General features: G+C 33.6%; 1 protein-coding gene across 1 annotated transcript in view; it reads left to right on the top strand.

Annotated features, from left to right (window-relative positions):
- The first annotated feature begins 4,044 nt into the window (after positions 1-4,044).
- hyx (cell division cycle 73 hyrax) overlaps positions 4,045-26,255 on the top strand; it is a 65,248-nt gene continuing 43,037 nt past the window's right edge. Inside the window, exons 1-6 of the mRNA XM_035366406.2 lie at positions 4,045-4,299; positions 4,684-4,789; positions 4,958-4,996; positions 19,604-19,685; positions 20,063-20,121; positions 21,920-22,005. Coding sequence (XP_035222297.1) covers positions 4,169-4,299; positions 4,684-4,789; positions 4,958-4,996; positions 19,604-19,685; positions 20,063-20,121; positions 21,920-22,005 — 503 coding nt within the window. The 5' untranslated portion in view covers positions 4,045-4,168. The remainder of the gene's footprint in view (positions 4,300-4,683; positions 4,790-4,957; positions 4,997-19,603; positions 19,686-20,062; positions 20,122-21,919; positions 22,006-26,255) is intronic.

The following is a 26,255-nucleotide window of genomic DNA, read 5'->3' as shown; positions in this document are numbered from 1 at the left end:
CCCAGTCGGCAACCAAGTGAAAATTTTCCAGCCAAGACGATTTGGCTTTTACTTTCACTTTCATCGCTTTTCTATAAAAGTATTCCACGTTTTCTATTCAGAACTGCGCGGGCTATTCAAGGTGCAGCATGCTTTTTCTCTTTCTCTATCTCATCTGGACCCAGGAACATTCTTCTAGAAAGAGCTTCTGTGAACACAAGTTTCTTTCCACTTTCTAATGTCTCACAGAATAGAAATCATTCTTCTGTTTAGGGGAAAATGTTTCCCTTTTGAAAAGCTAGGACCCCTCGTTTGGATTTCATCAGCAACCATTTATCAGGTTCTAGCGAAATTGGATGATCCATCCATGAATCAGAATTTCCCATCCGTGGTTTGGATGCAACAAGATTTTAACATAGTTTAAGAAAAATCCTATTTGAAAGGAGATGTCATGATATTGAAAGACACCTCAAACCATACCGTTGACGACGTGTGAGACACAAACCATGACATAAATTTCAGTTTCTATGACAGCTAACACGCTTGACCTTTAAAAATGTATGAAAGAAGTTATTTTTAATCCATTTCAGCGATTGAGTGGGCTGGGGAAAAAATGCCCTTTCCATGACAGCTAACACGCTTGAGCTTTAAAAAAATATGAAAGAATTTCTTTTTAATCCATTCCAGCGATTGAGTGGACTGGGAAACATTTTCTTAGAGCTCAGGGGAAAAAAGGCTCTTTCCATGAGAACTAACACTCTTGAGGTTTAAAAATGTATGAAAGAATTTATTTTTAATCCATTTCAGCAATTGAGTCTGCTGGGAAACATTTTCTCAGAGCTCAGGGGAAAAAAGGCTCTTTCCATGACAGCTAACACGCTTAAGCTTTAAAAATGTATGAAAGAATTTATTTTTAATCCATTTCAGCGATTGAGTCTGCTGGGAAACTTTTTCCAAGAGCTCAGGGGAAAAAAGGCTCTTTCCATGACAGCTAACACGCTTAAGCTTTAAAAATGTATGAAAGAATTTATTTTTAATCCATTTCAGCGATTGAGTCTGCTGGGAAACATTTTCTTAGAGCTCAGGGGAAAAAAAGGCTCTTTCCATGACAGCTAACACGCTTGAGCTTTAAAAATGTATGAAAGAATTTATTTTTAATCCATTTCAGCGATTGAGTCTGCTGGGAAACATTTTCTTAGAGCTCAGGGGAAAAAAAGGCTCTTTCCATGACAGCTAACACTCTTGAGGTTTAAAAATGTATGAAAGAATTTATTTTTAATCCATTTCAGCGGTTGAGTCTGCTGGGAAACATTTTCTTAGAGCTCAGGGGAAAAAAAGGCTCTTTCCATGACAGCTAACACTGTTGAGGTTTAAAAATGTATGAAAGAATTTATTTTTAATCCATTTCAGCGATTGAGTGGGCTGTTTTTTTTCTGGTTGTGGGATGGAGTAGAGTTGCTGCGTCTTGAACAACCCACACTGATCTGAACAGAAACATGAAATGTTCTTATAGATATAAGAAATGAATTGAAAGTGAAAGTAAAAATGAAATTGTATTGGCTGGAAATATTTCTTGGCTGTTGAATGGGAAAAATATTTCCAGAACTGAAAAAAAAAAAAAACTCTTCCTTTTTTTTATTAATTTGATGTCTTCACTTTGTTTACTTTGGAATAGAGAAACCCAAAAACCATGACTCATCCTTTCTAAAACATATAATTCCTAGAATGAGTCATGGTCTATTTTTAGAAACAGTGAGACAACATTCCCACACAAACGGGGGTAGGGTATCATGTCTAGAAGACATGATAAAAATTAACAAAAAGTTTTTTTTTTTTTTTTTTTTTTTTTTTTTTTTTTTTTTTTTTTTTTTACATCTCAGAATTTTTTTTCTGAGCTCTGAAAATTTTTTCCCAGTCGGCAACCAAGTGAAAAATTTGCAATCGGCTTTTACTTTCACTTTCAACTCTTTTCTATAAAAGCATTCCACGTTTTCTGTTCAGAACCGTGCGGGCTCTCCATAGTGCAACATGCTTTTTCTCTCTCTACCTCATCTGCATCTAGGATGTTTTTCCTTCTTCAAGAAGTGGAATTTTTTGGGAATACCTTACAATTTCACGAGCTAGCTGTTTCTTATATTTCGAGGAGATTTCAATAAAATTGTTTATAGATGTCACCTATTGCAGATGGGGAAAAAGTCTATACTGGATCGCTGGAGACATCTTATCCAGATAGGTCACGTTATATTTTTTCCCACACCTAAATAAATTGGACATGAGCCATCCTTTTGTTTTCTCATCCAACAAAGATAGACACTACAGACCGTTTTGGGTTTTCACTCTTCGCGAACCAAGACGAGCCGCAGCCACACTTTGCGTTTTCTATGAGCGCAATAATGGATCACGTGAGCAGCCATTTTGTTTCCCATCTCACCCAGATAGGTCATGTTGTATTTTGTTTCATGCACCTAGCCAATTTTGGACATGAGCCATCCTTTTGTTTTTTTTTCTATCGAACCAAGATGGACTCTGGAGACAATTTTGTTTCTCAACGGAAAAGTAAATTTTCTGAATGGGTACCGGTGTTCGAATACTTTTGTGACCGACTGTACTTCGGTCTGAGGTACGAGTCCCGCAAATGGGCTGGTTGTATGGAGATTTTCATGGGTTTTCCCATGTGTAACATATATACGAACCAGTTTCTTTCAGAAAGTCTTCCACGAAGGCATCCATCTCCCCCCGCAGATAGCCCTCGAGGCCTTACCATGCTCACATACACGAAACCAAACCAAACTCACTAATCAACTTGATGTTCAGTAACAACAGAATAAGGATAAAGGTTGAAACCTTTTATCCTTTATTTTTTAACTATTTACAAGAGTTCTGTAGCACCATTATCCTGTCAACCTCTGCTGATCAGATGGTGGCGCAAAAAGTTAACATTCGCCACATGGACATTGATTTTTTTTCACTTTTTCTGTTTTTTTTTTTTTTTTCATTCTTTTTTCAGATCCGCTCCGATCTTCGGACCCCACTGATGTTTCCGATGTATGTGACATTTCTAAGAATACAAAGACAGTATCTGGTAGAACTGCTGGAGATGCCACTAAGATTGAACTTGATACAGTTGAGTAGCTATCCAGCAACTCAAAGGGAAGAGGATGTTGGGAATGGCATTGCTAAGCCAACGAATTAAAGGCCAGGTAGAGACTGACGTCATAAGACCACAGAAAAAGACGACTTGTTGCGGTTTAGATAGCTAAGACGATGTTTGCATGATGTAGCTAGATAGATATTTCTTATTCATTTAACTTGTATAAATGTGTAAATAAACCTTTTCCCTTAAGTTTAAAAGATTTCAAGTGCTCCATTTAAGATAAGATAGCTGTTAACTCATCTAGTAGATGACTTATGAATCCCTTCTCAGCTAGCCATTGTTTGAAACGTAACGCCTTACGTAACAGTAATATATTAGGTGGACGTAAATAAATAGTCACAGAGATTTGTTTTGAATTGGGATTCGAGTTTGAATTGGAGTATGAAATGGAAAGCTTAATCTTGAACCATGTAAATCGTGTAGTATAGTAGGTGTTCGTAAATAAATAGTCACAAAGACTTGTTTTGAATTGGGATTATTGAAGTATGAAATGGAAAGGGCTTCCAAAACAAAAAATCTTTGACATGTTGATATCGTGGAATAGAACACGCAGCATGGGACGTAGAATGGCTTTATAAAGGAGTAATTTATTATCAATTGATGGAACCCTATTTCCATCAATTAAGGAATAGTGTCTAGCTTTACACGCTCGAAACTTCTTGGTAATAGATGCAATGTGTGAAGTCCATGACAGAGAATTTATGGGGCCCCTAAGATAAGGAACTTCCTGAGACCCAGAGACATTAGCTCCATAAAATTTCAGACGCACATTAATTTTCTTTTTCTTTGTGCATACGATAGCATTTGGATTTTACCCTTAGTATCTGAAATAATCTTCATTCCACGTATTATTTTAATTAAAGTTAACAATATTTTGCTTAAATCGAAACTGTAACCATAACTGCAGTTCACGCATGCGCAGTAAGGTGTTTCAGCGTCAGCTTTAGAAATATTGTTAATTCTTTTTTAATTTTTATAAATAGGGGTAATTAGAGACGAATATTTACTTTTTTCCCTCTATTGGATAGTCGTACAATGGCTGATCCGCTGAGTTTTCTTCGTCAATACAATGTAAATAAAAAACCTATTACAGAGAGAAATAATCAGATTATATTTGGCGAATATTCCTGGCCCAAAACTGTAAAGACAAATTATTTAGTATGGGGGTAAGTGAAGCATAGTTTCGAATTACATTATATTATGATTACGTTTTTATTTATATAAGGAAAAATCAGTTGTATTAGATTTTATTCTGTGATTGTATATAGTGCTTGTGCTATTACATAGTTTCGATTTAAATCCATAAATCTTGTGAAACTCTGAAATATATGTTAGTTTTTATTTCCTTTCACTTATAATATTTATTACTGGTAATATTATATACAGATCTAGCTAATATTTATACTTTTGTTAATCCTCAAATTTCAAGCATAATGTTTATTACTGATAATAATATTATGTACAGATCTAGTTAGTATTTATACACTTGTGTTAATCCTCAGATTTCAAGCACATGAAATTTTTTATGTTTTATTTATTTATTTTTTTAGTGCTGGAAAAGATGGAACACCCAAAGAATACTATACTTTAGAATGTCTCTTATTTCTCTTGAAAAATGTCCAATTATCTCATCCAGTTTATGTTAGACAAGCTGCGGTATGTTATGAAAACAAATTGATTTTAATATTCATTTTACTTTGTGTCTTTTGCATTTAGTTTCATTTCTTGTTTTCCATTTAGTTTAATTTCTTGTTTATTAATGTAGCTGAAGTTATTAATTTTTTTAAGTATATGAAAACGGTTTTATTTGAAATATATTTGCAGGCAGAAAACATACCTGTTGTCAGACGACCTGATAGAAAGGTAAGTTGTATCCCATTTTGCATATTGAAGTTAAGAACTTGAATTAGGCATAATTTTTCTGTGTTTAGTTTTTAGAATTACAACTTTTGATTTAACATTTATGACATGTGAAAATTTCATTGAATTTTATTCCCAAATTTCATTGAATATTTATTCCAAAAATAATGTGCAGAATGCTTTTTATTACTAATTACTGTAAAGGCCCTTATTTTCGCGAAAATGAATATATCGGTGATTTCGCGAATTTTATATGAACAGAACCGAAAGTTGAAAAATTTCAAAAGTACTTAAGTAAAGTTGAGAAAGTTTAAAAATTGCCAAAGTACATCTTTTGCATAAAGCATTTTAAGAAACTTCCTTTTGTCCGAAAAGTTCGTCACCCCCCGTTTCCGTCTAAATGGTGAGTTCAAGCGTTCGCTCAAGAATGAGTTTATTGAGTGGTATTCTAATGAGCTTCAATTTCTAGAGGAAAAAGAATCTGTGGATTTGTGAGGCTTGTACGCGTATTTAACAGTATTGATGCCAAACATGAGATAATTTTGAATGGCTTCAAAGAAGCTGGGGTACTTGCATATTATCGCAACCAGGTTGGCGCTATTTGTAAGTTTGAGTAAAAAAGTATGAATAGAAAGAAAATGTACATTTATTAATTACAGATAATTTTTAATACAGTTTTTTATATTATTTTGTTTTAAAATATAAAATAGCAATTAAACCCTTCCAGTTTCGAATTTTAATAAGTTGCAGAATTATTTTTTCGGCGGAAATCTTTTGGCTGTTGCTTTTAGCACTGATTGAAAACCGTATTCGCCATAACCATGTACACGTCGACTTATTTTTACTTAAAAAAACATCCCAGAATTGCACAAAAATGGCATTGCGCACACTCTTGACTTTATCCATGTACACTGCTATTTTCTCATAAATTAAAAAAATTTGCAGGAAAATTTTGTGAATCTCCACATGCTCTTTTTACAAAACTACGTATAACACGTAGGGTTGCCATAAGTAGGGTCGCCAAATTTCGCAATTTATGCGAATTTTGGCCTGGTTGCGTTAATACGTAAGTGCTGAAGCTGGTATAAATAGTATTCTAAGTGAATGAGCTGCCTTCTATTAATTTTATTGTTTTATATTCAAGAAATATAGTTTTATATTATTCAAAAAGTTGTTATAAGAAAGAAAGTTGTCAAAAAAAAGCTTGTAAGTGTACAATAAATCATTAAATTTTGGGTAAGTGAAAAATTTCTGATTTTTTATTATTTCATGCAAAAAAAAAAAAGTATTTCGTGAGGCTTAAATTTTCACGATGACGACGGGCTCGCAAAAATAAGGGCCTTTACAGTAATTGAAAGTTAACTTTTTATTTTGACTAGATTTATCATCCTCCCTTTTTTTTTCTTTTTCTTCCAATTTAGTTTGTCTATTTTTAAGGTAATTCTAGGGGGGGGGCATTTTATTTAAAACATTGGTATTGAACATTTTATGAAATGCAGAAAGTATGTGTAGCTGATCAGTTAATTGACAGCTATTAAATTTCAGTGTTTAATTGTGATAATACACTCGAGCATTTATGTACCATGGAAGGGAATTTAATGGAGGTCTCTTTTTTAAGGAAAAAACCGTAAATGGTATTTGCATTCTTAATACAACTACGTTGATGAAATTTGGTGATTTCTTACATAAGCAAAAAATGATGGCATAGGTCATTATTTAGTTCAGTTTGCAAGAATTTACTTATTACATACATAATTATTGTTATATGTATATTCTGTATATTAATTATGTATTTGTTTAAAAAAATCAAACAGTAAAACTATTTACAAACTGTTTCCTTTATTTCTTTTATTCTGGTGGAAATTTAGTGGTGATCACTCTAATATAAGATTTGTCGTCTTTTTATTTGGTAGTCGTCTATTATTGGGACTGGATTCAGGAATGTATGCAAGTAGGAACGTGTGTATGGATGTATATGTTCATGTACGCACATATGTAAGTACATACATATGTATCTATGTATACACACACATACATGTGCACTTACATCCATACATTTCTGACTCTGGTCCGGCTAATCTTTGGAATATGGTAACAGGTAGTTTCGCGACATTTTGGTAAGGCGATAAAGGTTACTAGCTAGGACTTTAGCAGTGTACATGGATAAAGTCAAAAGTGTGCGCAATGCCATTTTTGTGCAATTCTGGGATTTTTTTTTAAGTGAAAATAGGTCAACGTGTACATGGATACCGTGTATGTGCAATTCTTAAAAACGCGACAAGCAGTGGGCGATTCTGCACTTTCTCCCGATTTCGCACCTAATCTTCGTCATGATTAAGCACTTTTGTTCCATAAAAGTTCTAGCATAAGCGTAATTTGGCTAGCAGATTGTTTGAAAAAAATGTTGAGTTTAAAAAAAAAAAAAAAAAGCCTTTACTTTGTGAAAACAAAATGGCGCCCAAAACAAAACTAGCAGGTTGTTGTAGCAGAGTTGGTCGCCAAGTTATCGCCATAATCCAAAGATTAACCTCTGGTCCCAATAACAGAAGAGTACCTCAAATTCAGATTGTTTCTGTTACGAGATTTTGCAGTAAAATACTGTATTTCTGCAGAACTTTTACCACAGTTCCTTCTGCTGCCAATTCAACAAAAGCATAATTAAAAATTGAGTTTAAGGGAAAGAAATAATGGTCTATAAAAACCATTTGAACTTAGAACACAGCAAAAAGAATGCATATGAAAATGGCAACGTTGCTTGACTGAAGAACTGTTATGTGCAGTTTGGCACATCCTGAAAATTTGGCGACTTCTACTAGGGTGGTTGCAATAATGTGCAAGTACCCCATAAATATCCCATGCTTTCAGACTTTTATCATTAGGTGTAGACTAAGTGAACTAGAAGCATTGTGGGGTTTTAATTACTCAGGCATTGGTAGTTTAAATCACAATCCCCGAGATATAGAACTATCCAGAGTTTACATGTGATTACATCTACTATTGAACAATAGTTATGACTTACATTCAGTTAAAAGTATTTTAGTTTTACTAAATGTTTAAAGAAATGTTGGTCAAAATATATTTTAGGATGCCCCTTGGTGATTGGTCAGCAAGGCACAATTTCAAGATGGCCGCTACGCAAAACAAAAATAAGTCAAAGAATTACACAGATTCAGTGTCCATGTACACATCGATCTATTTTCACTTTAAAAAAATCTGAGAATCGCTCAAACTCGGCATTACGCACTCCATTGACTGTGTCCATATATACACATCGATCTATTTTCACTTAAAAGTCAAAGGAGCACCCAGTTCTAAACTAGAGCCAGACAAAAAATATATAATCTCAGTAAACTGCATTTTAAATCAAACAGTGAAATAACGTAAAAAAGGAAATACATCTTATTGCATCTACACACTACACAAAGGAAATGTCTACTTATTTAAAAATTTTTGTGTCTTCGGTCTGTGGCACACGAAATTCCTTAACAGCATCCAAAAACTTCCTAAAATTATCTGAACTGGAATCTGTAAGCTTGTGTCACCAGCCATTTGTACAATTTTATAATACTCGTATTCACAAGCTTAAATACCGTTTTTCCGGTACTTACTAAGAAATTTTAAAAATTTTCTCCACTATACGTTTAGGGGTCGCCAACGTAACAAAATAGTATACATTTTTGTGTATCACAGGGTTCGTAACAGTCCTTATATTTGAAAATAAAATATAAAAGCACTTATAGGTGCTTACTTTTTCTCTAAAGCATTTAATTTTTTGCTGTTAGTGTTTTTTTTTTTTTTTTTTTTTTTTTATCATCGAACAGACATTTTTTCCCAGCACTAATCCGTTTCGCAGCCGCAAATCTCGCCAAGCAGACTTTTATTGGTGACAACATACGGTAAACACATAAAAAATTTTAGTTCTAAGAATTTTTTATTTTAATGGCATAAAAATTTTAATATCATTTTAAATTTTACAAAAAGCCAATAAATAAAGACCATAAATTTGTAAAAAGGCATTAATTTAAGAATTTACTATGCTTTCATGGTTCAACATCCTGATTCGCCGGTTCACATCACGTGACCCTAAGTGATTTCATCTCGCGTAATCTACACTATAAAACAATCTAATTCTCTTAGTAATTATCTACATTAATTTCAAATTAAATCTTAATTTGAAATGCAAAAATTATTTCAATTCATATGAATACCTTACTCAAAAATTGTGTAAAACCATAGTGCTTTACTTCGCAAATGCATTCTCATTAGAATTGATGAATTTAACCCTTTGCCTTTTCTATATTTTCGACTTCAGGTGAGTGGTGTCATTGCCTCATCATTAACTTAATTTCCGTGAATGGCCTTAGAGCATAAAATTGAACTACCTAATAAAAAGTCTATGTAATTGTATGCCATTATTGAAAGAAACAATCGATCAGATAAGAAATGGCTGCAATTTGTTTTGGAAATGATTCGTAAAATGTTACCCGCGAGGATATTCTGTTTGGCATCAGTTGTACCATTATTGGCGACTTTATCGTCTGCGCTGGCAAAATGGAAAAGTACCTAAACAACTTTTCTTCCTTATATGGAATATCAGATGGTGAATCATACTCCCAGAAATAGCTTTTCTCCCCTTTCTCCACATTAACATACCCTTGGTGCGTGCGAGTACAGACAGGAGCACGTCATTCTATTAGTCAAAGAATTGCGAAAATTTAGAAAATTCCGATACTTTCCGTATTCTTTTGCTCCCACCCAATACTACACATGTTTGAATTTCTATCAAGATTTTAATAATTTACATTCTCGTTCCGTGTGGTCAGTTCATATTCGCGTTTATTATTGATCGGTATGCTTATTTATGATCATATGTATGAATATTTATAATAATATATTTGCTGTAACTGCTGAAGTATAGATAAACTTCAAAAATGGCCAAGTGTGTTTTAACATATTGCTTTTCTAAGGGATAATATTCGGAATGGCATAAATACAGTAAAAATAATCAAATAGATTTTTTTTTCAGCCAATGCATTATACAGTACTGAAGTTAGGGGTTTTCCCCTTTCTCCTGCACAATCCCGAATATTGAAACCGTTACGGTTCGCAGCAAAGCAAGCAATGGACTTTTTGGGGGGGGTATCACTTTCCAACCTGGATTGAACAGGACTAAAAGTTCTGTGGCCTACCAACCCAAGCAAAGAATGATTCTATTCCAGAAATTTAACGTAATCTATTCAAAATTAGAATGAAAAACACCCCAGATTGGTAAATCTCTTTATTAATCAATATGAATATGGCAGGCGACGTGTACTGCTCAATGATAAATATGCCACATGGATGCATGACGGAGCAAAGGGGCGTTTTCCATTATTTAATTATTTATTCTCCTAATACTGGCAGCTGTCGATTCCGATTGCGTAATATCACGTGCTGCGGAAGAATTAAGGCTCACGTATTGCACAATAACATTTGCAATATTTCACAGAGATAAAAGAGTTTTACTGTACTTGCTAAGCAGATTATTTTTCAGTTCCATTGTACTATTTTTTATATGTACATATCAAAATGTCTAAAGCATTAGTTAGCCGAAAAATCTAAAGAACGGCTACAATCTATCCTCCTCCTTTCTATTTTACCACTTATGCTCGACTATTCGGAATTTTCAGATATTCGGCAATTTCCGAGTATCCTGGTTAGTTAAGCTTTTACTGTTAAAGGATGACTGCATGAAGCAATTTCCCATCTTCTAATTTCAGAAAAGTTCCTTTTTTTCTTACTTATTTTTACTTGAATTACTTTGCTTACAATATCTGTTAAGGGAAAACTGTTATACAATGAAAATTTAGAAAATGTTCAGAATTTTGATTTAAGTTAAATTATTTAAATATTAATATGAGTGGAAAAATAAATTATATTTATTTTTATGTGCCAAGCAAATATAATAAATATGGTTTATTATTTATTTTCTCTATTTTGAACTGAAATTTCATCATTAAATCTTGTAATATAATTTAGTTCTACGTAGTTTTTTCTCCTCTGATTGTAAACTAGTTCTGTAAATTAAACTGTTATTTAAAATTAAAAAAAAAAAAAAAGAATGGAATTTTTTTTTCCTTGGTTGAGTAATGCTTATTCTCTCTTAATAAATACTGAATTTCTCATAATTTAAATTGCAAGTCTAATTTTTCTTTTAAGGTTATACAGTTGTGTATAATGTAATTAAACATGTGCTTATTTTTTTCCTTAAAATGTGCTTGAAAAGTGCTTATAGGTGCTTATTTTTTTAACTAAAATATGGCTACAAACCCTGTCTCACTAATGGAGGAAATTAATTAAGACTGAATACAAAGTTGCAGCGTACAGTCTAAAGAAGTAATGCAATATGTGAATCATCAAAGGAGGCGGGCCAAAACTGTCTTGCCCTATTATAGCTCAGAACGATACTTGCACATGTGTGGGATTCGTATCTGTGAAAACAAGGTTGTAGTTGTGAAGAAAGTGCATAATATTTCAAAATTTTCGATATTTTTTAGATTGGCGAGCTGGTAATTCACATTGTATTTGCATATCATACTTTATGGTTCAAAATATATTCAGATTTAGTATACAGTGGTGGCCAAAATTGTGGACACTTTTGGAAATTTTTATGTTTTTGAACTTTGTATGCTTATAGAAAATGTTACGTTTCACAAAATGCAAACTTGTATATATCATTTTAAAGAGAATTTATTACTGAATTCAATACAAAACACAAAATTCAATTATTTGAAATACAAAAAAAAGTTAAACGATAATAGTTCTCGATATACATTAGATAGTGATGATTGCAGTGAGTTATCAGTACTTAGTAGGGTACCCTTTATTTTTTAGTACAGCTCCACATTGACGTTTCATTGAGCTGACAAGAGTTTTAAGCTCTTCTTTCGTTATTACATGATGCCAGGAAACAATTATAGCCTCAATTAGTTCCTTTATATTTGATGGGCGCCTCATTCGGACAAGAATTTTCAAACAGTGCCACAATTTTTCGATAGGATTGAGGTCAGGACTGTTTCCTGGCCATGACAACAATTTAATGCTCTTTGTACGAAACCACTCTTTCGATATTTTGGCCGTGTGGCAAGGAGCAGAATCCTGCTGAAAAATAAACGAAGCATTGTTGGGAAAGAGATCTCTGATGGAAGGTAGAAGTTTTGGTTCTAGAATAGCGTCAATGTATTTTCTGGCATTCAGTGTCCCATCGATGACATGAAGGCGACCAATACCATCTGCTGACATGCATGACCAAATCATAACACTAACTGGGTTCTTCACAGTTGCTTGAATGCTGTCGGGATGTAGCTCTTCTCCTATTCTACGTCTTACATATTTTCGCCCATCATTACCAAATAACAGTATCTTAGTTTCATCACTCCATATAACTTGTGACCACTTATCATCTGTCCGATTAATGTGGTCCTTTCCCCACTGTAGTCTTTTTTTTTCGTTGCTGAAAATTAATATAAGGCTTTTTTCGTGGAATTCTACCTCTCAGTCCAACATCTGTTAATCTTCTGATTGTTCTCGAACTGACAGAAATACCAACCTCATTCAGATCACTTCTGATGGTTGCTGATGACATTTTTCTATCTTGAAGACATAGTATTTTTATTCTTCTGTCATCAATAGATGTGGTGCACCTTTTTCGGCCTTTCCCTTCTTTGTTTTTTTATTGAATTTGTCTCCTGATATGGTAAACAAAACTTTCGGACTCCAGATGTAGTCACTGAACCACCCACCTCTCTTGCAATTTCAGGATAGGAAAGACCACTTTCTCGTAACATAATAACATTACATCTCTTTCTAGGTGTCCAGTCTACTCTTTTATTTGATGTTATTGCTTCTTGACCAAATATTAAAAATTTTTACAAAAATTCCTACTTGTAATTGGAGTGTATAAGAAACAGGTCCTCCTTCTATAGAACAAAGCAAAATAATGAATTGTTTCAAGTGTAAACATGATGTCAGCTTCTATTGGCAGTTACTAACATTTGATTAGTTCTCAGAACAAAAACAGTGATTGGCCAGGAAAGCTAGACATTACAAACCACTTCATAACTGTGTTTTTTATTTATATTAAAGTACATATAACTTTTTTTTTTTTTTTTTTTTTTTGTATTGCAAATAATTGAATTTTGTGTTTTGTATTGAATTCAGTAATAAATTATCTTTAAAATGATATAACAGTGTCCACAATTTTGGCCACCACTGTATACTCATAATCAATAAACCCAGAATAATGAATAAGAATAACTTTAAAGAACATAAAAAATTTGTTGATAATTCTTTGGTTTGGTTTCATTATTTATATGATGAAAAGAATATGGTGGCACAATGTAAAAAGTGTTCAGAAGTTATTAAAGTTAATGGAGGAAGTACAAGCTCCGTACGCATTTAAAAACCGAAACATGATACAAATTTGTTAAAGAGGAAAGAATCTAATTGCGATGAAGATACAAATACATTTTAAATCTATATGTATTGGAGATTTGAAAAATGCATTTTTTTCTTTCTAAAAAATATTTTTTATATAGATTTTTATCATGAGAAACTAAGTTGCCAGAAAAACCAACTTCAGATATTAAGACAAAAAAATTTTTTTTTAATAAATTTCAGTCGAATTACAGTTAATTTGTATTTATTGCATAATATAAAAAGTAAAATGTATAAAATTTAAGAAAATATTAAGCACTGAGGAAAAATACCTTAGAAATGCAGTTTAGTATGATAGAGGTCAAGGCAAAGTTCAACTTCATAGTCTTTGCACGAGATTCAATAAATCTAATTAATAATTCAATAATTGAATTAAATAATCAAGATAATCGTTCAATGTTTTCTAGCAGCCATTTCTGTAAAAAAAAGTGGCAAAAAGTGAAGTTTGAGCAGTAATACTACGTGCCTTCAAATGCTGCAATTTAGTGGACATCTAATGATATCGGTTGACCAAAAAGTAAAATAAACGGCTAATAATGTATACAGTACAAAGTTTGTAATCCGGACGTCCATTATCCGGAATGATCTATAATCCGGACCTCAAAGCCTCAAACCTTTTTTTTGTATGCTTTATGCATGTGCGTTTAATGTTTACACATGCGCATTTAGCACAAAAAACGAAGCAACTTAAACAACTTACATTGAAAGAAATGTTTAATAAAGTAAACAAATAAATATTAAGCTTTTTTTTCGTAAATTTTTATACCCTTTAAGGTCATAATTGCTCTTTATTTCATAAATTACAGTTTCATATTTTTAATTGTATAATTTCTGCATGCCATCTTACCAGATATAAATTGATGATCTATAATCCGGAATCGCCGAAGTCCCAACGAGTCCAGATTACCAACTTTGTACTTATAATTTATTTCAATGGTTAAACCGGCAGAAAATTTAATGCACTCCTCAATAAAGGAAGAAAAAACATTCCCGTGGAAATCGTGGGATAAGCAGCCAGAGGGTTAAGGAAACATGGATTATCCCTGAAAGAAGCTATTGTATCCATAACTACTGATGGAGCAATGGTTATGAAAAAAGTTGGAAAGTTGATTGGTGTAAATCAGCAATTGTGCTATGCTCGTGGAATTCAATTAGGAGTAACAGATGTATTATACCAAAAAAATAAAGAACAGAACTCAAATACTGTGGATATAGAAACTTCTGATTCCGACTTTTGAAGAGAGTGATACTGACAGTGAAGATAATGACAATTTAATTGTTGAAGAAGATATTGCTAATGAGGATGAAATATTAACTCATCAAGAATTGCTTCTTATAATTAATAAAGTTCGAAAAATTGTTAAGATATTTAAACATTCTCCTACAAGAAATGCCTTATTACAAAAAATATATACTTACTGAAAATAAAACAGAATGTATGTTAATATTAGATTCTGAAACACGTTGGAACAGTTTACTTCTAATGATGGCATGATTTTTGAAACTGAAAAATTCCAATCCAAAAAGCAATAATCGACTGCAAAGGAATTTTTGTGATAGTGAATTAGACTTAATATCTAGAACTTTATCAGCTCTACTTCTAATAAAACTGGCTGTGGAGTCATTATGTTGGAGAGATTCTAATTTATTAACAATAAATTTCATGTCACTGAAAGAACAGCACACATCACTATCTGAAGAATTATATATTACATTGAAAAATTTCAATTGCACAGAAGAAAGGCATACCAAAATAGAAAATGTCTTATGGTATTTACATAATTATGAGGATTTTAAGAAGAAAAGAGACTAACCAAATCAAATTTGATCAAGTTTATAGTAAATTTTCTTACAATTTTTTACCCACAAACCTATCCACATTCGGAAGAAAGAAAAAATTATAATATTGTCCACATAAATCTATAATGACTAAGGTCATCTACCTACCTAATTTAATTATTTATAACTAGCTACACACCTTTAGAAGTTATCTCTGCATGTGAAAGCGAATTTTTGCCTTTTCTGATTCCTTACCATGAACACAGGATACAACACAAAAATGTAAAATTTTGTTCCTTACAGCTAATGAGACTTTAAGTAATACAAAACAACTTATCACCTCTGGTGCCTCATTGGCTTATTGGAACATTACAGTATATTAACTGGATTTCAACTTCAGCAACTCAACACAAAGCAGCAACCCTAACAGTGTCAGACAGACAAAGCATAACTAACTTTTAACATTTACCAACTGTACCGGCATTCAGCTCTATTCTGATTAGTGGGTCTGGTACTCTTTAGGCAAGGAGCAACAATGGCAACAGCCAAGCTTCTGTTAGGAATTATGTTGATTATGGTTTTGCTTCTCATTTTAACGTATGTTGCTTCTTATATAATCTGCATGCTATTTACTGACATCTGGACTGAGGAAGTACATGACAAAACAAGGCATAAAAGAAAGAATCAAAATAAAGCTAACTATTAATAAAACAAATAAATCATCACTAATCATCTTACAGTATGTAGGACTGTTATAATTGTAAAATATAAATGTTACAGGAAGTTTTGTAATAAATTGATTTTATTCTTTAATTTGTTTTATAATTATATTTAATAATACTGTATTGTGCTAACATATCTTTTTATTCTTATGATGATACTAAAAAAGTGAAGTTCAGGCATAGATAATTGCTTCAATTTATTCAGTTACCATATGCTGTTTTTCATTAATGATGTTTCAAAGTGCTTAATTTTCAAGTGCAGAAATATGTACGAACGCTGGTAAAACATTATATGGTTCAGAATGCATCATTGAAACACACATAGAGATACCCAAGCAACTATTTCTCTTCAAAGTTGACAGTGAGTTAGTAACCTTTTGATGGGGGTGTGGACAGTGGCATATCGTACGGGGAAGGAACAGATCCCTGGGCCACAGAACAGGAGGACCCTGCAGAACCTTACATTCTAATATAATCTGGAGGTAGGAATATAAAAATACAATGATTAAGTATAATTGTGCCATTTGATGCAAAAATTATATAAAAATTTTTGCAGCCATTCGTTTTTTGTGTTTTATTGAAACAGAAATTGAAGAAGTTCCGAAGCCGCAGGGAAACTTTTGTTGAGATAGAAGAAAACGAAATCATACCAGAAATTAAACGGTTAAGGCATTATCTTCAAGCAGCAAAAATGAAAAAGGTGAAGCTGTATTGCAAAAATAGACTTCCAAGAATCAGTATGTAGCTTTCATTTGGCGCAAAAGACATTTTTTTGACTGTGTGAGTTTCAGTTGCTTCTTGCAAGATAAGCTTTTCTTATTATTTGAAGTTGATGAAGAGTTATCTTTGGTCTACAATGAGTCATAAGGAAGGCCCCCAGGAAGATTTCTGCCCTAGGCCGTAATAGCTCTAGGTCCATTGGGTGTAGATAATCACAAAGTACCAAAAGTTTTGTAATTTTCTAATGTATTTGAGCATTGTATTTTTCTTTAAAATGAAGTTTTCAGTTGCTGGTAATTGCAGAATTTTAATGAAAACCATTATTTAAACTTCTGAGCTATCACTTAGATTGCCTTGTTTGTAAGAAAAGATTTTAGTGCTAATTTTTTGTTTTGTTTGTTTGTTTGTTAGGCTTGATGCACATGAAGTTTAAAGCACTATATGCACAATAATTGAAATAGTTGTCTATCAAATAAGGTTGTAACAGAAAAGTATTAACTAATCGTAAAGGCAACGAAAATGTCCAATAAGAAGCATTAGCATAATTTTTACATTTGTAATATTATTCATGAAGTATAGCAGTAAATCGAAGACAGTAAAATTTTTTGAAAAGATCTAGTTGCAAAAACCTGAAAATTGAATGACTAAAACCAGTTAATCATCATTTGAAATTTATGCACATCTGTTTGACAAGAAAATGGTGAAAGCAAGCTGTATATAAAGCCACATAAAAAGATTTTTTATATATATATATATATATATATATAAAGAAAAAGAATATGACAGTGAAAGCTCAACTATCATGAAATGCCGAATTGCAGATAATTTTTAAAAACTCATTTTAGTTTTTATCTGTTTGAATATCAAGTGCTTACATCTAAGTTATGGGAGATTTCAAAAGAAAAGAGTCATAAATAATGAAGCAAAAGTTGCATTAAACATTCTAGCAGAAGTTTGAAGGAACAGATTGCTGTTTATTTAGTAGTTAATCTGCATACAAATTAAAAACTTAAATTATTTATCATTATTTTTCATGTTGCGCAATCAGTGTTAATCTACTTTTCTAAAAGTCACACTTTCATAATGCCAGGATTCCCTAACTTTGAAAATACTGTACTGTATGTTGTTCTGTTGAAGATGAGTCCCAAATTTTAAACATATTTTTTTTTTTTTTTAGTCCAAAGGGATTTGAATCCCGAAGGACTATTAGTTTCGTTTTGGCATTTTGCGTCGGACTCATAAATGTCGGTTCACTTTTCAAACTGTTGCCACAAAATGTTAGAGTCCTGCATTATATTTGAAGAAATTAAATAATGAAAAATCTGCATAAATGTATGTATATTTCTCGTATTGTGATAAAACAACGGCACATAGAGTCATCGAATTTTGAATAACGTAATCCTCCAACGAATATGAGCATGTGGAAGACCAAATTTGAAATTTGTTTTATGATCGATTTCCTATTTTTTAAAACTTTGACGAATTTTTGATTAACAAACTCAAGGATTTCAAAGCGAGCAATGGCAACGTTGTGCAGAAAAAACATTTTTATCTCCAGCGCGTGAGTCTCTGTATCGGAAATTCTAAAGATATGCTCGTTTTAAAACTATTTTGCGATATTGCTGTTGCACTGGATCTTATGGTTTAAGTGCGAGGAACATGATATTTAATAAAGAAAGGTAACACACAAAATGTTAAAAAACGCCCCTTTGGACGTAATTTAAAATCTGAAACATTTCAGATTTTTTATTTATTTATTTTTATTTTTATTTTTATTTTTTTTTTTTTTTTTTTTCAAAATGTGATTAAAAAACAGTTAAAAAGCAGTTTTATATTTTGCAAAAAAATTAAACTGACTTATCAAGAATTAATTGGGTTTACATAAAGCTAATGTATTATGTCATGCTTATCCATTGTTGGTGCTACATTTCACAGTTTAATGACATTTTTGTTTAATTCAAACTTTAGTCTTAATTTTGCTTTATAAAAGACTTATAAATCTCTTGTTTAATTTTATGTTTAAAAAAAAGTTTAAAAAATGTTCTAGTTAGTTGAGTCCTGGATAGTTGAGCTGTTACTGTATATATATACACTCACTTCCAAAAGTTGAGCACGAAAATGAAAAATGCAAAAAAATCAACAAATACTGCTTTGATTGACACAAAATTCAATTTTTGGTCTTTGTGAAATATTAGCTCTAAATTTCTTACTTTTATGTCTTTAATGGCAATTTTTCTGCAGCTTAATGTTTTGTAATTGTATATATAGTATAGTAGTTAGACTAAAATCAAACACAGTTCAATAAACTTAATGTTGTCACAGTTGTGTAGAAGATTGAAGGAGAGGACATTGATTCAATTACGGCTCACCAGTACCAAACAGAGGTGGTTTAATAACTGCATAATGAATCAAAAAATAAGTTTTTGGGGGGTTACTGCAAGAAATTGAAATTACTAGATTACAGCTAAGTTGTATAAGGAAACACTTTACTCTTGAGCTAGCATTAAGTGCAGGAAAATCTTTAATGGTTACAGCAAAAGAAGAATTTTTGTTGCTTTTTCTTTTATACATATTTATATCCCTTTGCTTTAAATCTAGTTGCTGAAAATAAAATGCATCTTCAAAAATATTTCTGGATTTTATATGGAATTTGTAATAAAGGAAAGTTCAGTATGTTTTTTCATTTAAGTCTTCGTGCCTGTCATTGGTAATTTTTATGTTTCTTTTAAACAAAAGATAATCTCTGACAAATTATTACTTTTATAAATTTCATAGAAACTTCATAGCAATTTCTGTATTAAAAGATTTACTTATTTTCAGCATAACGACTTGTTAGGGTAGTTGTAAATTTTAATGCAATTAAACAAAGAAATTGATACAAATTATACATGATTTGTTCTCTGAATATTTATAGGAATTATTAGCATACTTAAATGGAGAAACAAGCACATCAGCTAGTATTGATAAAAGTGCTCCTATTGAGATACCTACAACAGGTAATTATAGTTTTAGAATAAAAAAAAAAAAAAGGTTGATCCTTCCTTATTTTTTTATTTTGAAAGGAATTTGATTTAGAATAAGAAATAATAAATTACTGTATTTACTTGCAAAATAATCCGTTTTGAAGCAGAAAAAAAATCGTCAAAAGTGTGTAGTAAATTTTTCCACATAATATAGTCTTATGTTGGCTTTCAAAATGAAAAATTGGCAAAAAAAAAAATTTGACTATTATGCAAGTAAACACAATACTTCTCATCATATTATCAATTAAGTCAAATTTGTTTTAAGACATTGAATGTGCGATTCTGTATGCATCCATATGATTTTATGAGTTTTTTTTTTTTTTTTTTTTTTTTTTTTTATGTAATTATAGTTAAACATGTGTACGAAGAACAGAATCAACAAGAAGTTGTTAAAAAACCTAGATATGAGGTAAATAAAAGGTTTTATTTCATTCATTAGAATTTACTTTTTTTGTTGAAATTTGAGTAAAAGGAAGATGCACAACAGGTGCAGCAATTTTGATTTTATAATAACCCCCTGAATGGGATGACTGCCTGTCATGAGATTTTTTATCACTTGCTGTATATTAGCTTATAATTTAAAATATTTATTCTTATCTTCTTTCCTTCTTTAATAATGTAAATAAATATCTTAATGAATGGAAGTTTATAAAAATGGAGACTAAAATAAGTAATTATAAAAACTGTTTAAATACAGATCTTCATAAGCAGATCCAAAAAGCCATGTCACTCAGAGCATTAAAAGCTGAAAATAATGTTAATTTTTCTTAACAATGCCTGAAATTATGAAAAGTGGGAAGGAAAATGATTTGATAATTACAAAACATGTTTAAAATGTTTTTACTCTTTCCTTTAAAATGAATAGTAAATTATAATTAATTGATGATAAATATATCTAAATTATAACGGAAGTTTTCCACTAAAAAACATTCTTAATAAAGTTAGGGAGGAAAAAGCATGAAAGCAGTGCGTTTTAGTAACCACCCAAATCCATGATTTTCTGCCAACGTTTTGGTAGTTTTTCAAAGCTTTCAGCCCAGAAACTTGGTGGTCGCAAGTCCAAAAATAAATCAGCTTGTGAATCAATCTTTCAGATGTTCTATGCAGAAGGAATGAACCAGCAAGATGTAGCTGCAGTGTGAGAAAAGGTAGATGTCCGAAGTGCAGGTGTGAGAAAAGCTACATGTCCGAAGGAGCAATGTTGTGACTATATGGGGGGTGTGGCCAAAGATCCTATTCGAGTCCGTATAGAGTCCAGGCAGTGAATGTGCAGACACATAGCATCTTGCATTATCTTGATGGAACATTCCCTTTTTGTGCCGGAACTCAGTTTGTTGTTTTTCCTTGATAGCAGCATCAACATGGACGAACATCTCACTGTACACCTTACTATTGAGGGTTTTACCTTTTCCCATGTACTCTTTGTAGATAATAACCACAGCAACCCCTCAGATATAAAGCATGATCTTTTTGTGAATCAAACTGTACTTTGCAATGCTGCCAACGGGCTCATTGGCCACAGACCAACCCCCTTTTCAGCCTGTGTTGCTAAAGTAAATCCATGATGCATAGTGCTACTAATGAATATGACACTAACTTCTAAGTCCTTAGCAGGCTCTCGAATGGTTGCATATTGATCTTCTCCAAGTTCTTGCAGACGGACCGCGTCAACATCAGTATGCCAGCCAGAGGCTTCTGCTTCGTGAATGTCATAGTCCTTGTTTTTGAACTTTCGGTACCAAACCTTCACAGTATCATATGATACAATAGTTGCAGCACACTCATATATTACATTACGTTGCAACATTAGTCCCTAAAGCTGTAGACATAATTTGGTGGCATTGTATTGCTGACTTACAACAGAACTAGAAGTAAATGATGGCTCTAATCTGGTAGTTTGATAGTTCCATTTCAAACACCTTGTGATGATATTTTTTTACAGATTTCACAAGTGTTCTGAAGCAAGTTTCTTTCAAATGCCGAAAATCGTTGACAAAAGATGATTAAACACAGCAATGCAAACTGTTTGTGCAGATGATATTCGCAGTGGCGGAAAACTTTCATTACAACCTGATATATTTAAAAGAACTGAATAACTTTATATTATTAATATAAGGTCATTCAGTGGTGATGTCTAATGTTTATTCAGAGGGATTTCTTATGCATTTTTTTAAAAATATTTATTTAACAATGCCATTCCTCTGTAGGAAGGTGAAGTTCAAAGAGCTAAGGATCAACTAGCAGCCAGGCTTGATGCACCAAAAGAATCATCTGTAATAACAGAACACATTAGGTAATTATTTTTGAAATTTTAATATGTGTGTCATTGTGAAGACTTAAGAAAATAATTTTTTTGCAATTTTTGCTGAGGAGACAAATGTTAAGCTATATGTAAAAGCATTATGGGAAGAAACAATACCATTTATATAGAAGAGATAAAATAAGGGAGAAGTACTTCCTTCTGATTATTATGGTTTCCATTTTTTTAAACACAAATTGGAGCCATGATTATTGCTAAATTCAAATTTACTTCTCGTATACATTTTGTGGATCACAATTGCTTTAATATGGCACTGATGTAACAGGTGGCCATAATTAAACTGACAGTGCTTACATTGTTCTGTAGCGCGATCTATTTGTGAGAATGACACCACATTTTGTAGGAAGATTAAATAAGACGGGGGACGAAGGAGTCCGTGGAAAAAAAAATTAGTTCCAAAAGTCACCACTACGAGAATATTTGGCGCTGTGTAATAGAAAATAGTGTGTTAACAAATGCAAATCAATAGGGAAATTACCTTTTATTTTGCATTCAAATGAGGTTCAATGTGGCTGCCATTGTTGTGGACCACGTATTGCATTCTGTGAACAATATGCACAACAGCAGAAAGTAACATGTCTGCAGGAATCTCCCATACGGTCCGTGATATGTTATCCTTCAACGTAGCCAGGTCTTAGACCACTCCTTGATAGACCTTAAGGTAACCCCATAGCCAGAAGTCGCATGAGGTAAGATAAGGCGACCGAGGTGGCCATGCAGTTGGAAAGTAGCGGCTAATGACTCTTTCTGTTGTGAATTTCTGTCGTAGCATCTGTTGCACCCGTACAGCAACGTGTAGAGGGGCTCCATCTTGCATGAAAATGATTTCCCCCAGGCAGTGTCTCTGCTGAAGTGCCAGAATGACAAAGCTGTTCAATATGTGGCGATATTTCTCTCCAATAACAGAACAGCTTTCCGGTCCTGTCGGGGTAATGTTCTCATAGAAGAATGGACCTACGATAAATTCCGCTGTGAACCCACACCAAACAGTTACCTTTGGGTGAATGTAAGGGAATTGCTGTGACCACATGTGGTGATTTGTCATCCCAAGTTCGGCAGTTCTGGGTATTCACAGTTCCATTCAGGCAAAAGTGGGCCTCGTCTTCCCATAAGATCATCCATCACGGCCAAGCATCATCCACCTCCATTCTGGCAAGAAAGGTGAGAGCAAAAGTCAGTCTCTTATCATGGTCGGGGTACAGTAACTCCTCTACATGGCTGATCTTGTACGGATAAAAGTTGATAATCTTTCGTAAGATTTTCCATGCCGTACTGTAAGGCATATCCATAATAAAAGGTAATTTTATTCCGTATTAATTTGCATTTGTTAACACTCTATTTTCTATTACACAGCGCCAAATATTCCCCTAGCGGTGACTTTTGGAACTAATTTTTTTTTTTCGCGGAATCCTTCGTCCCCCATCTTGTTTAATCTTCCTACAAAATGTGGTGTCATTCTCGCAAATAGATCGTGCTACAGAACATTGTGAGCACTGTCAGTTTAATTATGGCCACCCAGTATTTTCTCGTCCCAAGGATTTTTGCCTCATAAACTCCACAACGTAAGACTCATAATGATGGTGAACCGTGCCTTATTTTTATTCCACTTTATAGCAGAATACCATAATGTTTCAAAATGATCAACAGAGTAACAGTTCAGAGTCACTGTTGTTTATCTAATCTGCTTTTACCAGTTCCTCTGTTTTATATGCTTATTATATCTGAATAAATCGTTGACTCCTCTTGTATGTGGTTGATGATTCTTGTCAAGAGTGTGGTTCCCTTTTTCTTCAGAAACTGAACTAGGAAAAAAAAAAAAAAAAAAATTGCTGCATAGCTTGTCAAATATCTGGTATTGTGGAAGAACTCTACCAGGTTTATTTTCTTCCCGTTTTAACATATTTATGTTCATAATTTTTTCCGGGGGTCATCTATTTGTTTGATTGTTGAATTAGATATAGAGGATACACCTCTCTTGTAAGGTAATACAGTTAGTAGTTGTACGTAGGTAAGTTGAAAAATAAGTTTCCCCTGTCGACTGTGGTCAGAGTTGTGTATGAAAGTAAAGAAATAGAAGGAGACATTAAAGATATGACATACCTTTATTTTATTATTCTCGTACGAGTACGTTGAGACATTTGTCATATCTCTTGATAAGCTTCAAAAAATCCTCCAAGAAAAATTCATGCTTTGCATATGGAAGAAGCGTTGAACGGCTATGGGCGAAAGGCAACACGGCAGGAAAATGCGCAAGTCACCGATACACCATTGGGTAGAGGTCGCTGCAAATCAAGCAGATGGCGCTGTTGCAGTGCCTGCACAAAGCGGAGACCAGCCTCTCATTTGAGCCCCGGTAGGTATGGAGAGAAGGTGCGTTTTGAATTCGTGGTCAAAGGAGGAAGTGAGAGCGGTTATCCGCTATGAATGGGCACGTGGAGTATCAGAAACAGAAATTCATAACTGCCTCGTGAAAGTCTATGGGCCAGGTGTGATGTCGAAGCAAATGGTGCGGAGATGGTGTCGCACATTCAGTGATGGACGTCAGCAAGTGGAGGACATACCGAGAGCTGGACGGACGCGCACAGCCACTACAGATGCAAATGTCAGGAAGGTGGATGACATGATTAGAGCGAACCGGCGTATCGCCATCGATGAAGTAGCGGAAGAACTTGGAATCTCACATGAGCGAGCTCAAAACATCATCCACAACATTCTTCGATACAGAAAAGTGTCAGCACGATGGATGCCCTGACAATTGACCTCGACACACAAGGAACAACGCATGGGAGTCAGCCTGGAACATCTCGTGCGTTACCATGAAGATGGCAATGACTTTCTGTTTCAGATTGTGACGGGGGATGAAACGTGGGTCCACCATTTCATGCCAGAATCGAAGGCCGCATCTATGGAGTGGAAACATCCATCATCACCTATCCGAAAGAAGTTCAAGACAACTCCCTCTGCAGGTAAAGTGCTCCTCACAGTTTTCTGGGACGCCCAAGGAGTTTTGTTGCTGGACTTTTTGGAGGTTGGAACCATCAATGCTACACGCTACTGTGATACCCTGTCGAAATTGAAAGAGGCGATTCGGAAAAAGTGGCCTGGCCTTCTCACATCTGGCATTCTGCTGTTGGATGACAATGCCAGACCACATTCGGCGACGGCAACACAAAACCATATTGCAACTCTTGGTTGGGAGCGCCTACACCATCCGCCATACAGTTCTGATCTCGCACCACCCGACTTCCATCTGTTTCCGGCTTTGAAGAAAAATCTCGGGGGAAGGCGCTTTGGAAGCAATACTGAAGTGAAACAAGCCGTTCAACGCTTCTTCCGTATGCAAAGCCCTGATTTTTCCTGGAGGGCTTTTTGAAGCTTATCGAGCGATATGACAAATGTCTCAATGTACTTGGTACCTATGTGGAAAAATAAAGGTATGTCATATCTTTAATGTCTCATTCTATTTTTTGACTTTCATACACAACTCTGACCACAGTCGACAGGGGAAACTTATTTTTCAACTTACCTTCGTATTTTCATAAAGGCTGAGTTGCTACATTTACCTCTTATCAGTGTCAGTTTCTCTTCCAACAGTAAATAAATCACAACAAACAGTGTTCTGAAACCTAGCGAAACAGCTATCAAAAAGCATGTGCTTTATTTACAACTTTTCATATTGTGCTTCCAAATGCTTGCCTAGTAGTTTTATTCAGTGACTATTTTTGCATGTTTGGATATGGGATAAAATGCATCTTTCTTAGAAGAATGATATAACATCTTCTTCACATCTTAATAAAGCAAAAATTTTAAACCTTTTTTGAAAAAAGAAAATGTGTTAACACGTGGATAGTCAGAGCTGCACTTCTCATGTTGAGAAAATTATGAATGATTGGGAATTATTAACATCTATTAACCCCTTAACTGCCGCGGGCGTATATATACGCCTTGCTCAGCCGATGCGTTAACTGCCCCAGATGCGCAGCCGATGCGTTAACTTTGCGAATAATTTTAGGTGTAGCAGCGTAAAGCAAATGATAGCAGTTTGGAAGGACGTATATATACGCCTGGGGCAGTTAACGCATCGGCTGAGCAAGGCGTATATATACGCCCACGGCAGTTAAGGGGTTAAAAGGAAAAAAAGAAAAAGTACTTTTAACACGTGACTTATTTACATGGAACTCTTATCACGAACAAGCCATTCAAAGATGGTTTGCATTGGGGAT

This window comes from Stegodyphus dumicola, chromosome 12 (assembly GCF_044657685.1).
Source record: "Stegodyphus dumicola isolate Sdum_Otavi_A_Nest chromosome 12, ASM4465768v1".
Lineage (NCBI taxonomy): Eukaryota > Metazoa > Arthropoda > Arachnida > Araneae > Eresidae > Stegodyphus > Stegodyphus dumicola.
This window is presented reverse-complemented; position numbering and strand designations above follow the sequence as displayed.